Source organism: Pleurodeles waltl, chromosome 3_1 (assembly GCF_031143425.1).
Source record: "Pleurodeles waltl isolate 20211129_DDA chromosome 3_1, aPleWal1.hap1.20221129, whole genome shotgun sequence".
Classification (NCBI taxonomy): Eukaryota; Metazoa; Chordata; class Amphibia; order Caudata; family Salamandridae; genus Pleurodeles; species Pleurodeles waltl.
In genome coordinates, this window is record NC_090440.1 from 383,541,042 (window position 1) to 383,560,005 (window position 18,964).

Below are 18,964 nucleotides of genomic sequence, written 5' to 3' on the forward strand. Positions count from 1 at the left end.
GGGCAGAAACGACAATAAATACATTGCGCCCCTGGGGGGAGCGACCTTTGCCCAAGGGGCCACCCCCCAACACAAAGCACACATACATACATACTATTTCTGGCGCTATTGGGATTCTGCCCCCCTTGGGGGCAGAAAGGCCTAAAAAAAATAGGCCTCTCTGCCCCCAAGGGGGGCAGAACTGCCCAAAAATACATGAGGGCCCCTGGGGGCGACCCTTGCCCAAGGGGCCGCCCCCCAACACAAAAAATACACATCAACAATAAAATCCCTGGTGTCTAGTGGCTTTCTGCCCCCCTTGGGGGCAGATCGGCCTAAAAATAGGGCCAATCTGCCCCCAAGGGGGGTAGAAACGACAATAAATACATTGCGCCCCTGGGGGGAGCGACCCTTGCCCAAGGGGCCACCCCCCAACACAAAGCACACATACATACATACTATTTCTGGCGCTATTGGGATTCTGCCCCCCTTGGGGGCAGAAAGGCCTAAAAAAAATAGGCCTCTCTGCCCCCAAGGGGGGCAGAACTGCCCAAAAATACATGAGGGCCCCTGGGGGCGACCCTTGCCCAAGGGGCCGCCCCCCAACACAAAAAATACACATCAACAATAAAATCCCTGGTGTCTAGTGGCTTTCTGCCCCCCTTGGGGGCAGATCGGCCTAAAAATAGGGCCAATCTGCCCCCAAGGGGGGCAGAAACGACAATAAATACATTGCGCCCCTGGGGGGAGCGACCCTTGCCCAAGGGGCCACCCCCCAACACAAAGCACACATACATACATACTATTTCTGGCGCTATTGGGATTCTGCCCCCCTTGGGGGCAGAAAGGCCTAAAAAAAATAGGCCTCTCTGCCCCCAAGGGGGGCAGAACTGCCCAAAAATACATGAGGGCCCCTGGGGGCGACCCTTGCCCAAGGGGCCGCCCCCCAACACAAAAAATACACATCAACAATAAAATCCCTGGTGTCTAGTGGCTTTCTGCCCCCCTTGGGGGCAGATCGCCCTAAAAATAGGGCCAATCTGCCCCCAGGGGGGGCAGAAACGACGTAAAATACATTTGCCCCCAAAGGGGAGCGACCCTTGCCCAAGGGGCCGCCCCCCAACACAAAAAATACAAATCAACAATAAAATCCCTGGTGTCTAGTGGCTTTCTGCCCCCCTTGGGGGCAGATCGGCCTAAAAATAGGGCCAATCTGCCCCCAGGGGGGGCAGAAACGACGTAAAATACATGTGCCCCCAAAGGGGAGCGACCCTTGCCCAAGGGGCCGCCCCCCAACACAAAAAATACACAGCAACAATAAAATCCCTGGTGTCTAGTGGCTTTCTGCCCCCCTTGGGGGCAGATCGGCCTAAAAATAGGGCCAATCTGCCCCCAGGGGGGGCAGAAACGACGTAAAAAGCATGTGCCCCCAAAGGGGAGCGACCCTTGCCCAAGGGGTCGCTCCCCTACACTAATATTCACTCACACACACACATACAGAAATCCCTGGTGTCTAGTGGGCATTCCTGCTGCCCGATCGCATCGCGATCGGGCAGCAGGAATGCTCAAAGAGACATCGAGGGAAAGGAAAACCCTTTCCTTTCCCTCGATGCCTCTCTGAGAGCACCCCCACCCCGCACGAAGGTGAAATACTCACCTTCTCCCTTGACGCGCTGGAAGCAAATGGCTTCCAGCGCGTCATTCCCCGTTTCCATGAAATCAGCGCGCGATCGCGCGCTGACGTCATGGGGGGGGGTGGGGGGGGGTGGGCGTGAAAGGGGAAGGGATTCCCCTTTCAGCCCTGGCCTGGGGGTGTTGGGGGGCGGCCCTCGGGGGAAGCGCTAGCGCTTCCCCCGACTGCCAGTCCCTGGACGTAATGGTTACGTCCATGGCGCCACACGGGCGCTGCCATGGACGTAACCATTACGTCCGTGGCGGGGAAGGGGTTAAAGTGTAGATTCCCTTTGGGAGTGGATGGACATATGGAGTTTGGGGTCTCTGAGCTCACAATTTAAAAATACATCTTTTAGTAAAGTTGATTTTAAGATTGTGTGTTTGAAAATGCCACTTTTAGAGCATTTTCTTGCTTATACCATTTCTGTGACTCTGCCTGTTTGTGGATTCCCTGTCTGGGTCAGTTTGACAGTTGGGCTGGTTGCACCTCACACTAGACAGTGACACAAAGGGAGCTGGGGTGTAGCCTGCATATCCTGATGAGCCATCTGTGCTAGGAGGGAGGGGAGGGGTGGTCACTCACACCTGACAGGGCTGTGCCTGCCCTCACACAATGCAGTCTCCAACCCCCTGGTGAGTGTCTGGGGCCTGGCCTGGGCAAGGCAGGATTTCACATTCCAAAGAGACTTTAATTTGAAGTAGGCCTACTTCAAAGGAGAAATTGGGTATACAAAGGACACCCAAAACCACAGACTTTAGAAACACTTCTGGAACCAAGAGGAACCTCTGGCTGGAGAAGAGCTGAATAGCTGAGGAAGAAGAGCTGCCCTGCCTGTGACTGTGCATTGTGGAGCTATCCTGCAGTTGCTGCTTCTGCCAGAGTAAGAGGGCAAAGACTGGACTTTGTGTGCCTTCCATCTTGAGAAGAAATCTCCAAGGGCTTGATCTAGAGCTTGCCTCCTGTTTTTTAAAGTCTCAGGGACAGCAAAGACTTCTCTCTGCCAGCACCTGGAGTCTCTGGAGAGACTCCTACTCTGCCCTGTGGTGCCCATCCAGTTCCTGGGACCCTGAAAGGAGAAGCGGGCAGCCTAAAGACAAGGAAATCCACGACAGAGCGCCGTGTGGGGAAAAGATTGACGTGACTCTGATCTGTGGCTGAAAGAATGACGCGCCGCTGGCTCCGCAGCTGAAAAACAATGCTCGCAGGAAACGCACCGAAGAATCGATGCACGGAGCAGGAGAAACGACGCGCAGCATCGCTGACGGAGGCTGGGAGATCACAACCTGCGCTGCAGTGTTTTCGGATCATTGTGCGGCTGGATTTCCGACTCACGTACCGCCATGCGGGGTTATTTTTGACGCACGCTCGCCCGTGTGGGGTTATTTTTGACACGCACCAGGTAAATTTTACGCTTGCAGCGCTAGTGTGTGTTTAAAACTACTTAAAGACTCTTTTTGCATCTTTATTGATAACTTGACTTGTTTTTTTTGTATTTTTCTAAACTGGTGTTGTGTCATTTTGTGGTGTTTTCATTAAGTTACTGTGTGTGTTGGTACAAATACCTTACACCTAGCACTCTGAAGTCAAGCCTACTGCTCTGCCAAGCTACCAAGGGTGTAAGTAGGGCTTAGCTGAGGGTGATTCTCTTTTACCCTGACTAAAGTGTGGGTCCTTGCTTGAACAGGAGGTAACCTGACTGTCAACCAAAGACCCCATTTCTAACAAATATCATCTTTCAATATTAAAATATGTGTCAAAACTCTCTGACGCTTTTTTGGGGATCCCAAACCTTTAACATTCCATGAAAGAAATCTAATTGTCATTTAATATGTAGAAAATGTAATATGACTATGAAATTAAATAATTTAAATAATGCATATAAACCACTTATCAATATGAAGAAATTGAACCAAAAGAAAACATTTGTTATACAGAAAAAGAAAATTATAACTATTTGCATGAGAAAATAGAAAGAAGAACAGAAAAGGAGGCAAAATTGAGAGCAGAAGAGGTGAAGTGAGAGAAGACAAATAGAACAAAATAAACAAGAAAACATGAAAACAACAGAAAAAACACATAACGAGTAAAAAAACATCCATGTAAGACAAAAAAACAACGTGAGGGTGGTGAAACCACAAAGAAAGATGACGTAACCCTCACTCCACGACCGCAGACACGAAGGGCAGAGGGACCCGGTCACATAGGTTGCTACCACAAAAGACGGGTATGTAAATGCATGAAAATCTAAAAAGAGAGAAACATATGAAACAATGAAAACTGTGGATAATTGAAACAATTTAAGATTTCAAAAACCAAAAATGGGCATATCCATTAAACAAGAGGATAATAGTAAAACAAAGAAACAAAATAATACAGTATTCAAGTCTCTGATATTTTGGAAGTGTCCATTGTGTCGCCCTTACAAGACTCAATAAATCGCTGAAGCAATACTGGATCTTCAGAAGTTGTGGTCTTATTATTGTAGGTCACCTTGAACAAACATGGATGAAAGAGACCATACCGAGCATTAAGTAACTTCAATGCCGGACGCATATCCAGAAATGTCTTTCGTTTGTCCGCTGTTGACTTAGCATAGTCCTGTGTGAAAAAAAGATTAGAACCTGAGCACGTGATCCGACCTTTAACTTTTGCTGCTCTGAGAACCTTTAGCAGGTCTACATACTACAAAAAGTAAAGTATTATTCCTCTTGGTTTCTTTGGTGTCGAAGCCAAATGTGAGGAATGACCAAGTCTGTGCGCTCTTTGTATATTCAAAACAGGCGAAGTAGTTAGGTCCAGAATCTTGGGCAGAAATGTTTGAAAGAAAGATAGAGAATCCGAGCCTTCAATTCCTTCAGATAGACCATAAATACGTAGATTATTCCTACGATTTCGATTTTCTATATCCTCTGCATGCTTTTTTAACATAGTAACTTTAGACTGCAGAGATTGAATAACCATGACTGAATCCTCAAGCACTTCCACTCTTCGTTCCACACGAGAGACTCTGTTTTCCACAAGAGACCATTTGTCATCCAGTAATTGTAATTGTTTATTGTATCCTCCATATAGGGTTTAAGCGCTTTTATTTCTTCAAGGAGTAACTCCATAGAAATGGTATCAACAACTTTAAGAGGAGATGGAGGATCCTTTTTAGCTCTCTTATTCGAGGACATCGGAAACATTACAGGAAGCTTGGATGATACTTTATTAATAACAGTAGGAGGAGAAATAGGTGTTGAGAGTGTAGCATCAATAGTCGTAGACCCGACGTTCTCCATATTTGATAAAGGAGCAAATGACTTTGACAAATAAATATTTTCAGAACCTTTATTGCTCTGTACTTTGTTGCTAGTCAAGGTTCCTGGATCTGCCCATTAGCAAAGATTAATAATTCTGCCCAAGATCTACTAAAGCATGTATTTTATGAAGGGATGTTCATCTAAAAAAGGAGAGCAACCCAGAATTCTCCTTAAGCTGGACCAAATCGTCCAAAAAGGAAAATACAGTGAATAAAGGACCTAAATACACATCCATAAACCAAAAAAGTGCAAAAAGAAACTCTCAGAGCGCAATGAATAGAGCAAAAACAAATTCATGAGGTGAAAAGTGGAAAAACAAAATGGCGGTCTCAATAATTTCCTCAGAGAAATGTAAGTCATTGATAAAAGGTGCAAAAAATACCTTTTACTTCAATTCAAGGGCAATAATAATGCTGTCCAGGCACATTCCCCTAACTTTTCCTCTCTTCAGCAGCATTGAAATCCTCAAAAAGAAACAAGCCGGCTCCCTGTATCTCCGTCGCGATCACGGAGCTCCGGTGAAGGTGGCCATCTTCCTACGCCGCCAAGCCACACCCCCCCAAAGTGCTTCCTCTATATGCATGGTACCCTGCCCTCATGCAAATGAGGTAACATACCCTTAAAGCAGCACCGGCTCTATCTGCATTACAGAAAAGGCTTCACAAGATTCTGACATTGTTGTCAGCGGCGGCGGCTGCAAAGCTGAAGGCGAAAGGCGGGGGGAAACAGAGGAGACTGAGGGAGGTGAAAATAAAAAAAGAATATTATTAAAATAAACTTAACTCTCATCACGATCCTGCCATCTCCTGCTGCCTCCCTCGTCACTCCTGTTCCCTCGATGTGGTATCCCAAAATTCAATGGGACACCAGCACAGGCTCCCCAGTAGTTCTGCCATTGCTTTCGTTCAAAAGCTAGCATTAAATCAACATCAGGATTGATCTAAACAGCATAGACTGCCGCTCAAATACAATCCTGGGGTCTGTGCAGTTTCTCCAGCCCAGCTGTTCATCACAGCCAGGCTGGAGAAACCTAAGTGTGCATGTGTGTTTGGCCGGCCTAAGACTGCAGGCCAAACACACATGTGTACTTAGGTGCACTCCACGCCCCCACCCCACTCCCATGGCCCAGCCCTGACCTTCTCTTCACGTGCTGGCTGAGCCAGCAGCAGAAAAATAAAACAATAGTAAACTATTGTTTTGTTTTTCAGCTGGTGGCGCAGCCAGGGGTGGCGCTCCTTTGTCATTGCAAAGGAGCTGCCCTTGATGTTGTTCTTCTGAATATCAACACAAACAATATTGTGGTGCCAGAATATCAAGACAGAATATTGAGGAACAAAATATCAAAAGGCAACTGCATATATGTCAGTGTAGATTTACTATTCCTAACTCCACATATACGTGCCTTTAAGATATATGTCCCACTTAAATACGTGTCGGTGGAGATAAGTACAGAAAATCTAGACTTTGTTATTGTCAATACTTTTTAAAATATTTTTCCTTGATATTCTGATCTGTGGGTTTGATATTCAGTGTGCGCACTGTCTGACATCCCTTTTGTCAAACTACAGTGCGCTGGAGGAGCAGAAAATGGTGCTCCCAAATCAGTATATGTAATAAGGCCCATTATGTACTTTCTTTATGTAATATTGATGAAAGCATACAAAATTGAGAGAAATACTTGGTTTACTATTTCTCAATGTGGTGAACTACTGTTCCTTTTCTTTTATCCTGCATGAACTGCCTGTTGAATTACATTGCTAAAGTCAAGCTTCTGGTTTTGGACCCGGTCTTAATTCTCTTTGACTCCGAGCAAGAGAAAGAAAGGCAGAAGGGGGAAAAAGAAGGAGTAAGAGAAAATTAGGAGACAGCAAAAATTTGAGAAATTATACGAACCAATGAGATTAAAAAAAAGTGGTGGAAGATGGGTGAAGTGAAATCAAGAAGAGACAGCTTTGGTGTTCACAGCCCTGGCACAGAGAAACACTAATAGGGGGCCTGCAAAAAAAAACTTTGTGCATCTTCACTTATTTTTCTACAATGACTGTTAAATCTCCAAGGCCCAGCCTAAGCTTCTACGTTCTGAGAGGAGAGGCCTGAGAACAACCTCAAAAATGAAGTTTGTGTTCTATATAGTTTGTATGCATGAGACTGACTCCAAGTTTTCAAAAAGCGGTAAAAGAAACTCCTTTCCGCTGAAGTGTTTGCCTTTCTCTTTAGAAAAAGATGTATTTTCATGTTAATGGATGTTGTTGCTTGTATTGAGTGGAGCAAAAATCTTAATTTGTGTTTCGTAGATTCACGTTGAAGAATGGCAAACTACAGATTTGGAATCCCACCAAAGAAGACACGGGTGTGTACGGATGTGCAGTACTTAATGATTTTGGATCAGACATGGAAACATCTTCACTGCTCTACGCAGGTAACGCTGAGCGTGAACCCAATGTTATATTCTCAACATTATGAAATATATTTGTTTCTTTCTTTGTTTTAATAAATTGTCTGATTAACGGAGGATAATTTTTTCGAGATAGGGTAAAGGCTGTAGTGAAAGAAGGAGTAAGTAGGCTGACAGCCTGGCATAGGATGGATAAATCAAATTCCAGTCAGAAAAAAATAATACTTTACCAACACTTCAAAGGAGGTGGTAACCCATTCAACAATTGGTAGGGATCCCCTAAGAGAACGTCAAAAAATGTTTTTTTAAGAGCAGCAGCAGTCCCTGTCCCAGACCACTGCCTACTCATAAAAAATGAAACTTAACATTTTCATATTTTTTAAACAAATACCTTTTTCCTTTATGTGAAACTAGCTGCATTTAAGAAAAAAGTTTGCTTTATTAAAAATCCATCATAGTCATTGTGGTCTGCTGACCCCAGCAGGCTACCATCCCTGTGATTGCTGTGATTCCTAGTGGGTCACAAATTGTGATTTACCTTGTTAATATTAATGACGTAGGTCAATTTGTGACCCCAGTAGGAATCAATATTTTAGAAATAATTCTTTATTAGTTTAGGAAATGCAATATCCAAATTGTGATTCAGTGTGAATTGCATATTGGAAATCGTAATTCTTAATGTAAATTAATCTGGCCTGAAGTTCTCTGAGGGCATTATGCTCTAGCTTCTACTTTGAGCACAAATACCTTCATTGGGCATGCTTAAATCCTTCTCCCTAGGCCATTAGATAACCCAATTCAAATTTGTTAGTAAACTGTATTCAGGTCTCCATCAATTTTGAATGTCAGTCTCTTAACGTGGCAATGAGACACCAAACTCAGAAATATGTCCAGTTGGGACAGTCAGTAGATCAGAGAATTATGAGCAGCTGAAGCAAAGCTTTGTTTAAACCCCAGAAAGGAAAATCAAATGACTTCAAATGGGCTTTACCATACCACACATTTATCAGACGATGACTGTGTCAATATACATACCAACAGGCATCTCGCAAGGCCAAAATGCCTTAACAAATACTAAGTTAGGAGAATGGATACACCAAATTAGTGCATGAAGGAGCTTCAGGGAAATGGAGAAACTTAAATGCATGTGACAAAGAGGACTAGGGAGAGAGCAGCAACTTGGAAAGGTAAAGGGGCGGCCCAAAGGGCAGTATGTATGTGAGTGGGAAAGCTGAAGCAATTGTGTAAAGTCAAAGTCCTCCTAATGCTGGCTTTACAGCCTTGCCTCATGTTAACTCTGTGTATCCCAAGGTAATTCCATGGTCCCCAAACTTTCAGATCCCAAAATCTCAGGCTAGATCCATAAAGTTCTCCAGTCCCCACTATCTGCAGAACTTTGTTTTGGGGCCCTTATCAGAACGGTAGGAGTAAATCATAACACATTCACAATCTAGAAGTTTTGAAATCTTCACAACACAACCTACAAGCCTATCCCTATTGTGCCCATCACATGGCAGTTTCAACACACTGAACATCTCAAGTCCTACCAGCAACCATAGGATCTAGCACTGCACAAATGGTGCCCTTAAAGTCACCAATATGTCACAGGTAAGATCCCTACATAAGTCTCTCGTAATCTGAATAAACAACAGCTTGCAGGAACCAGTATTGATCTTCAGTGAGCAATAAGCCACTTAAGGGTTACTTTGGAAGAACCACAGTCGAGTAGCCAGGTGATCCCAAAAAGATCCACTATGTTTACTCACTTTCCTCATCCGTGCTCTGTTCTTGATCAGACCCTGTCATATCATCTGATATAGGATTCTGGACTTAAGCACACTACTCATATAACACCAGCTGTTCTGTTCCTATCACATCCTTTATGCACCTTGCCACAGTACTAACGTAATGTTTTTCCGTTTTCAGCAGTAGCTACCATTAGCAGAAATTCACATCACCATCCAAGCAGTTATCTTACTTCATTCTGCTCTAGCTCCATGTAGACTGTAGGGGGCATTCACAATCACCATCTGCAGCAAGTTCCCACACATTCCTGTCCTAGTCCATTCTATTTTTACTCCTATCATTGGTTCTTTCAAAACTGAAGTCCACTTTTCTTAGCATTTTCCAAGATGCCACATGTCATCGATCTAGTCTCAAGACTAAAGCCGAATTATGATCCTGAGTGGTCTGCATCCTCGGTCCCCTTGCTGTACCTGAAAGTTGGTAGCAAGACCACAGTGTCCTAAATGTCCTGCGTTGACCTTTTCAGCCTTTTCTCGTGGGTGTCAGTGTCCTAAGTGTCCTGCTTTGATGTTTGCAGCCCATTCTCCTGGGCATCAGGTATAATGGCCCATGAGAAAGGGTGTTATGGATACCAGAGCAATTAAAAACAGTAAAGGCCCGAGAAGTAATGTGAATGCATGGAAGTGGAGGAAGCCAGCATGGGTGAATGATGCACTAAGCCCAATACCAATTCTATGCTGTATCTGTTTTTTCCTAACAATGTATGGTGTTTGACAATGGCTATTCTTGGTACCTTCTGTTGAGTCTTCTCACAAGTTGTGCTACTTTTACTTTCCCACAACACAGAGTATCATCTCCTTTTTGGCATCACAGCTCTTCACTCCAAAGATTAAGACTTCATGTGTTTGTAACTTATCCAAAATAGATGTATCCCCAAAGGTCTAATGTGAATAATATATAACTTAAAAGAAAGGCACCTGCATTACATTTTAGCTACATGGTTACAGGACAGAACAGGAAAATGCTCAGTAACCATGACTATAAATTTTCAAAAGGGCACTTGGTCCATCCTGTGCTCTTTTTTTTTTTTGTTATAACAAACTTTATTGATTTTAAGGACAAATGAAAAGAGCGGAAACACAAAGAAAATAGGCTATGAGAGACACCAATTGGCGCCTAGAGACAGATACCCTTCTATTTCCATACGGGCCTAATGGGCAGTAATATCAGTCAAAATTCCACGTGTAACATTACAAAAGCGCCATTGAAACATTACGAGCTCCTGCTGAGGAAAAGAGGGTGGGGAGGAGGAGGGGAGCGGATAGAAGAGGAAGAGAGGAGGGGGAGAAGGTGATCAAAGGAGGGGAGGAGGGGGGAGGAAAGGGGAAAAGGGGGAAAGCAGAAAACGGCACCCCCAGAGAACAGGACATCAATGATCCCTAGTGGACTGAACGCGGCGCCTCAACTCAGGGGCGACCCAAGGCCTCCCACCTCCCCCCATATGCTATAGTATTTCTTAGGGCATCCTCTGGCCTCGTAGACACGTTTTTTGCGCTGAGCACACCAGTCCATTCCTTGTCTCCATCTGGCCAGTGTCGGTGCCTTGGCGGCTTTCCAAATCGGCATTATGTCTCTTTTGGCCACCAGGCATGCTATACCCAGGAAGGTCCGGTCCACCCTCCTAAGTCCCACCCCCTCCATGGCCCCCAGCAAGAGCGATATCGGAGCCATTTCGATCTCACTTCCCAGGATCTTTGAGACTTCCCTCACCACCGCCCTCCAGTAAGTTATTATGGATGGGCAGGACCACACCATGTGAAAGAAGTCGGCGTCCGGGCCTGAGCAGCCGGGGCAGTCAGCCCGGGGCCGGAGGCCCACTTTGTGTAGTCTAACGGGTGTGAGATAGGTCACGTGTAGGAAGTAGGACTGTAGTAATCTGAATCGGGATGTCATGGTAAGGGTCCGTGGGGCCATAAGCGCCTCTCTCCACTCCTCCTCCTCCACAGGGCCCACCCAGCCCTCCCATCTGCGGCAGGGTCCGTCAAGGGGCCGAATCATAGTGGCAATCAAAGAGCGGTATCTCTGTGAGCCCCCCCTTTGCACCGGTTAAACATCAGCACCTTCGCCTCCATGGGACTATGTTCAGGAATAGCTTCATCTCTCTGAGCATGTACCAATAGGGCGTGGTGGAGTTGCAGATATCTGTGAAATTGAGTTTTGTTTAATGTGAAGAGTCTCTGAAGCTCCTCAAAGGACCGCATACGCGACCCTCCCCAAACGTCTCCGAGCAGGAAAATACCAATGGTGTCCCAGCCTTGAAATCCTTCCAATGCCGATGTTTCTGCCAGTACTCTGCTCGGCCACAGCGGTGTTTGCTGAGTGACACAGTTCCAGCAACCCGATTCCTTTTGGGCCTCCCGCCATCCCAACAAAACCACTCTACTTCAGGCATGGCACGGGGGATTGGACGCCCGTATAGCATGTCTAGGATTTGATGGTAGCCCAATGTTTGGAGTTCCAGTCGGTAGGCCGGATCTGACTAGCCTCCCCCATCCAGTCATTGATCACCAGTAGGTGCATGGCGAGATAGAAGTAGTACATGTTCGACATTCCCAGGCCTCCCTCGTAGATGTCTCTTTGGCAGGTGGTGAGAGCCAACCTTGGGTGGGCGCCGCCTCAAAGAAAGTGGCGTGCCATCGTGTCAATCTCTTTAAACCATTTCCGAGGAATCAGATATGGGAAATTTTGCAATAGATAAAGGAGCCTGGGGAGGCTCATCATCTTGTAGAGTGCTATTCTACCGAGCAAGTTGAGGGGTAGGGTCTGCCAGCATTGGAGGTCATCCTTAATTCGCCGGGTTAACGGAGCGACGTTCTGTGCCCATGCCATTTCGGGTAGCAAGGACACATGCACTCCCAGGTATTTAAAATCATTGCGTCTAATCGGAATCCGTTGCTGCCACTCAATGCAGTCTCTTGAGGGGTGTAGGGGACCAGAAAGGACTTGCTGGAGTTTAGCGTCAGGCCCGAGGCCTCCGAGAAGAGGTTCAGGAGTTGCAGGATTCAGGGGCCACTCTTGGCATGGTTTGATAGATATATGAGAATGTCGTCTGCGTATAGAGCCATGCGGTCTTCGGGTCCATCAGGCCAAGCCCACCCCGCAACCAGGGGATCAGCTCTCAGCTGCTTCGCCAAGGGCTCTATCGCGAGAGCGAAAAGTAGTGGGGACAGTGGGCATCCCTGACGGGTGCCCCAGCAAATGGGGAATTGGTCTGAGATCACTCCATTAACCAGCGCTCGGGCCGTTGGGTTAGAATATAGGAGCTTCACAAGGCCGTGGAACTTGGGCCCAAACCCGTTGTTCCGCAAGACTCATTCCCGATAGGACCAGTCCACCGTGTCGAGGCCTTCTCGAAGTCCAGTAAGAGAAGAGCCGGGGGGACTGGGCCAGGTCCTCTCGGTGGGCCAATGCCGCATGTAGATGTCTTATGCAGTGCATTGTACTGTGAGTAGGCATGAATCCACACTGGTCAGGGTGTATCAGTGAGGGGAGTACCTGTTTCAATGTGGTGGCGAGAATTGTGGAAAGCACTTTAATTTCAGTGTTTAGAAGTGATATAGGACGGTACACCGAGCAGTGCTGCGACGGAGATTGCGTCTTCAGGATCACCACTATCGTAGCTTGGTCAAGTTCAGGGGGGAAACAGCCAGTTGTTTGGGCTTCCTCGTACGTTTGCAGTAGGTGGGGGCCCAGGATGTCTCCGCATCTGCTATATAGCTCTGCCGGGAAACTGTCTGGGCCGGGTGTTTTACCTGACGCTAGTTTGGCTATTGCATTCTTGATCTCTTCGAGGGTTAGGGCCTCGTCCAGACTTTCCCTAGTTGCATGCGGGAATTCAGGGAGAGTAATATCGTCTAGGAGAGGGGAGTCCCGCTTGGCCTCTGGTCGGGAGTGTTCCGTGTAGAGACGGGCATAGTAGGCGGCAAAGCACTTCGCGATATCACTTGGCGACCTAACCAGAGTCCCCGAATCATCGGTTATTTCAGCAATAATTCTGTTGGCTAACGGGTGAGTGGCCAGCCAATGCAGGAGTTTCCCATTCTTTTCTCCCCAGCCGTAGACCAGGGCTGCGGAGGCTCGCCAGAGATGTTTCGCCATTTCTAGCAGTAAGTGCCTAATTTCTTCTCTAATCATAGTGAGTTGTCTCTGGGAGGCAGCCAAGGGGGAGGCCACTTGGTAGCGTTCAAGTTGCAGCACCTGCGCTTCAAGTTCCACTACTCGCGAGTTACGAGCATGTTCACGTATATTGAGGAGGTGTCTGGCATGGCCCCGCAATGTTACCTTGCAAGCAGCCCACACTACGCCTGGGGATTTTACGGCTCCTACGTTTTGTTCAAAATATTGATTGAGATGGTCTTGCACCGCCTGGGTGTATTCGTTGCCTTGTAGGTGCCATGCGCTTAGGTGCCATATCGGTCCGCGTCCCCCAGTCGAACCTGTAATGGTGTGTGGTCGGCGACCCCTGAGGTAGTATTTCGGCCCCGGTGACCCAAGTTACGTCCAACGCTGGCATGAACATAAGGTCTTTTCTAGCTTGTGTCTGGTGTGCCGCCGAGGTGTGTGTGTATTGTCTCAGCCTGGGGTGCCAGATTCTCCAAAGCTCGCACAAGCCGAGGCTCTCTGCCCAACCTTTTAAGCTCGCCGCACGGGAAGAGCGGCTGGTGGATATGGAACCCGACACATCAAGTACAGGGTCAAGAACCGAGTTGAAGTCTCCACCTATTAGGGTAGTCCCCTGAGGGAGTCCTGATAGTACCCCTCTAAGTGAAAGTAAGAAGTTATCAAATGCAGCTGTTGGGGCGTAACCACTTACAAGGTTGGTCGTTGTCCCATAAAGGGAGGCAGTCACTAGTACAAATCGTCCGTGTGGGTCTGAGTGGGTGGCGGTAACCACCATGGGAAGAGTGCGATGAAGCGGTAAAGCATTTCCCCTGGAGCCTCTTGAGAATCCTGAATGGTGAACCCTATCGTACTCTCCCCGTGCTAGCATAGGGCATTTAGTGCCAAGGAGGTGAGTCTCCTGTAGGAAGACCAATAAGAGGGCATATCTACGAAGTGTGGTAAATACCGCGGACCTCTTAATTTTGTCCAAGAGTCTGTTCACGTTCCACGAAAGGACTTTAGTCAGTCTGGAGGGTGTGTGGAGCATGGTAGCGTGGAAAAGTGTTGAGGGCCTGTCACTTGGCCTAGAAGTAGCCGTCTCAAACAAATAAACAACATAGAAGAATCGGAAGGGAACCATACATAGATAGAACTACTTAATCCTATTGTGAACTTCCCACCCCCCAACAACCTCCTACCCCATACTTCAAACCCCGAAGCATCTGTCGCCCAGTGACCCAAACAAAATAACACAGCCAGGTGGGCTGCCAGTGGTGTGGAGTGGTGGACCCCTCCATTGGTGCGGATCTTTTGCAATTAGTTATCATTAGATCCTAGCTTGTATCCTTTGGATATTTGTGAGTACCAGTCCAAGAGTCTCGTGTTAAGGGCACTGGTCTCCAGTCCTGGACCCAGCATGGTCAATTCTTGGCGAGTTCGTCGATCCAGTAGTGTGACCGTGGGGAGCCAAATCTCGCAGTCCCTCATGTGTGGGGGTTTGACTCAGGCGCTCGCCCTCCTCTGCACAGTCCGATTCTCGGGTCCTGTGTATTTCTACAGGGTCTTGGTTCACCCGGTGGTTGGGACTTTGCGTTTCAGCCCCGTCAGGTGGGCCGCTGGGGTCTCTCCGCCTCCCGCGTCGAGGCCTGGAGCATCTTTGTCCCCTGCGGGCGTCTGTCCGGGGCGGAAGGCCCCGCCCCGGGGAGCCCCCGGGAGGCCCAGGAGGACCCCTCTGGGACCCAACTCCTTCCTCTGTTAACCAGTCCCAGGCCTCCTCCGGTGTTTCAAAAAAGTAGGCTTTCTAGCCCATTAGGACCTTCAGGCGTGCAGGGAAGAGGAGCATGTATGTAAGCTGCATCGCTCTGAGTTTTTGTTTGACTTGTTCGTACGATCGTCGTCGGGTCTGGACCTCTCTGGTGTAGTCTGGAAATATCATGATTTTTTGGTTGTTCCAGTGGAGGTCAGTGCAGCGCCTGGCTTCCTTGAGGATATTGTCGCGGTCTCTAAAGTTCAAGAAGCGAGCGATCATTGGTCTTCTGGGTCTGCCCGGAGGGGGCCGCGGGGCCGCGGGGCCAGGGCTCTATGTGCTCGTTCAATGGCGAACCAAGGTGAGAGGGAGTGCTCTGGCATCCATGACTTGATCCATTGTTCCAAGAAATCGACAGGCCTGTTTTCTTCCGCTCCCTCCGGGAACCCAATCAGACGCAGGTTATTGCGTCTGGAGCGGTTCTCCGCATCCTCGGCGCGTCGGTGTAGCTCGCCTGTTCGGGTTTGCAGCTGGGCCACCTTGGTCTTAAGGTTTGCTAGGTCATCTTCCGTTTGAGACATTCGGGTCTCAGCCTCTGTGATTCGGCCCACCGCATTCCTGAGATCTTGCCTTATTAGACCCATGTCTTCGCGCACCTCTCCAATCTCGGTTTCTACGGCTAGCTGAGAGGACTGGATGGCTTGAAGGATTGCGTGTACCCCGTCTGGGGGGGGATGGTGGTCCCCAAAGTTGTGTCCCCCCCATTCCGAGAGGGTTCCGGCGTGGTAAACTGGTCAATCCTCTGCTGGGAGGCCGGTGGCTGCCTGGTGGATCTGTCCTTGCCCATGGTGACACGAGGGTCGAAGCCGGAGGCGCCCCTCACAGACTGCGCCAGAGCCCCCAGTTGTGTGGGCCCCCCAGGCAGCAACCTGTTCGTCCTCACACTGTCCGCGTCTGGTCCACCACTTTTGGTCGATCTCGTGGATGGAGCCCCCAATCTGCGGCACGGTCGCATCCACCTGAAGGTCGACCCAGGAAAGGGGGCCCCCAGGGTCCACTTCTTTAGAGCTGCGTGTGGATCGACTTTAGGCTAAAGTGTCTCTGAGCGTAGGAGCAACAGTTACCATTCTTGGGCCCTTAGATTTCTCGCGGCCCGCCCGCCCCCCTGCCCCAGGTCAGGTGAAGCCCCAGAGGGCCCCACGGGCAGGCAGGGGGGTGTAGAGGTATCATTGGCCCCTACTAGTGGGCCACAGTCTCAACCAACTGGGGCCCCGGACTCACCCAGTCTTCTTTTCATCCGGGTTGGCGTCTTGCGGTCCCACCGGCTCACCCTGTAGCGCTCCTCCAGGCTGCGCGCGGCCGTCCGAGCCGGACCAGCGTTTCTCTTCTCTGGGTCCCCCCGCCTCTCCGCTCCCAGTTGGGCAAAACCTTGGAAGGGCCCGCGGGCAGGGGTCACAGAGGCGTCACCAGGCCCAGTCCGCGGGTCACAGTTTCAGCCGGGGCCTCAGACTCTTCTGGTCCTCCTCCACACGGGCCGGCGTCTCGTCGTCCCGCTGGCCCGCTCCGAGGCACTCTCCTAGGCCGCACGCGGCCGCTCAGGTCGGCTCTGCGTCTCTCCCTCCTCCTCGGGACGGCCCGGTCGTCAGGGCGCCGTACGCCGAGGAGGCCACAGCAGGCACCCCGGGACTCCACGTATCCAGCTGCCTGGATCAGCCCGATTTCAGGCCCAGAGGAGTGGCCGCGCCCGACAGCGCCGTACCTCCCCAAGGCGCCCCAGTCCCGGTGCACGCAGGGCTGCCCGGGCCGCCCCCGCGGCCGGGGCAGCGGGCCTCACTCGCTGTCCTCCAACACGCGATCGGCCTGCGCGGCCCAGGCACGGGCTCCAGCCCGATCAGCAGCGCCACTCCTGGCCACGTCCCTCGGCCGCCACATAACCGCCGGGTCCGGTCCGGTCCAGCACGAGCCTCCGGGCCCCCGCAGGTCTCATTCGTCGGGGCAATCGGGTTCTAGGCTGACTTGAGGATCTTTTAGAAATAGCTAAAAGTGTATACTGATGCAGGATGTTAAAGGCTATTACGGGCGGATGACGGAGGGGTCCGGAGCACTCTTAGAGTGCGACCCCCATCTTGACGCCCGAAGCCACGCCTTCCTCTGTGCTCTTGTTATAGAGCCCTCCAGCACATTCCTTGTGTGTGGGGAGGTTTGCATACAACAACTCGCAGAACAAGATATTCTATACATAATCGGGGTGGGGCACTCTCTTTCTAGGTCTGAGGGATCTGTTGACCCACTTCTAGTAAATAATAGGATTGATTCAGATATTAGATATTCAGAATATCTAAGTGTGAATGGTGTGGCGGTAATTGTGTGAGAGATTGAGCCTTGTTTCTCCATAAATATTATTCTCCATTCTTAAGCGCAGAACTAGGAATGGGATGATGATACCCCTCCCAGTAAGTACTACACTCTGTAATATAATTATTCGCTGGATGCTGTACTTACTTTCTCACTCATCCATTCACTCATGCACTCCAGCTTTAATTTTAGGTAAAATATTAACCATAAAAACCTACATATACAAATTTATCACAAAAGAAAAACATGCACATATCAATACCAATTCATTATCAAATGATCACAATCTAAACTATACAAATGTGCACCTCATGCTCCTTGCTATTCATCACCACATAAAAAATGGCCAAGAATGAAAGATGTCAAAGGGGTGGACAGCTGAAGGTAGAAAATGCAGGTCTACAGCTCATACATGTACCACTTTTCAAGAATAGAATTATATTATTTTGTGCAAGAGGCTGTGAAAAACACAATAAAAAACATCTTTGCATGAATGTGTGTCTAGAGATAGTAGCACTGGCCAAAGATAAGGCATTTCAGTAAAGCCCATCTCTTTGGAGATATGATGTGTAACCCACTTAAAAGCTATTGTTCTTATGGGGAAGAAGGTATGTTAAATCAGGTTCAATAACAAGAGCCGTTTTTGTCAGACAACATGTAACTGAAGGATTACTGAGTTCCTTAAAAATCTCTATCCGCTTGCCTCTCTTCTAAAAATGCAGACTTCACCCACATTGTATCATTCTTAACTATATTCCAAGAGGAATCAAACAAATATGGGTAACCTAGCTCAGCACAAATTCTCTTAACATAGAGTTACCACATCATACTATCTTCAATTATTTCCCAGTTCAAACAAGCATCTACTTTAGCCAAAAAGAAACAACAATAAATCAGAAGGTATGTTACTTTCAGTCTTCCAATTAAGACTGAGCTCCTCATGATATGAAAAAGCGGAACTCCCAGTAAATGTCTACAAAATGTACTTCTATTTGTGCAGAGGACATATAGAGGTCCCAAATGGCACTATAAATTGCTGACAGAATTATGCATTTCTTCTTAAAAATAGATATTATGAGGCAAAAGATTTATTGCCCAGTCTTGAGACAAAAAATAAAACCGGCCCTAGTGATTACATTACTTTATCCTGTTTGCTCTGAAGCATAAACACTTTTTGTTATTGTCAAAGGTGAGTCCAACATATAGAAATACTGAACTTTCATTCCAAAGGCCTTTTTTAGTATTCAATAATTTGGGACTGATGGCATGAACAGGAGAATTAGAAATATTGGTGTCTCAAATCAAATTGTAAATACAAGAAATGTAAAAACAAATTAAAATATTTAAACTATTAAGAGCTATGGCCATACGAATGTCAAAATTGGCCTATAATAATGCTGGAATAAAATGTCTACTCATTCCAGGGGTACCTTGGCCCTTCTCTAACAGAATGTACTCTAACTTATTGGTATACATGGCCAGAAGTACGGTAGCTAGGTCACACCCTTGATGCACTCCTGTCTCTATCTGCTGATTAAAACATTTAAATCAAGCCATAGTTTCACCATGGAATCGATCAAAAAAACAAGTTAGGGGCTTCCATG

At 48.0% G+C, this 18,964-nt stretch overlaps 1 protein-coding gene across 2 annotated transcripts in view; it reads left to right on the forward strand.

The window, feature by feature from the left end:
• The window catches only part of ADAMTSL3 (ADAMTS like 3), a 2,197,206-nt gene that overhangs the window by 1,836,867 nt on the left and 341,375 nt on the right, over nucleotides 1-18,964 (forward strand). For both annotated transcript variants that reach the window (XM_069222572.1, XM_069222573.1), the window contains exon 22: nucleotides 7,251-7,375. In XM_069222572.1, the coding sequence (XP_069078673.1) occupies nucleotides 7,251-7,375 (125 nt within the window). The remainder of the gene's footprint in view (nucleotides 1-7,250; nucleotides 7,376-18,964) is intronic.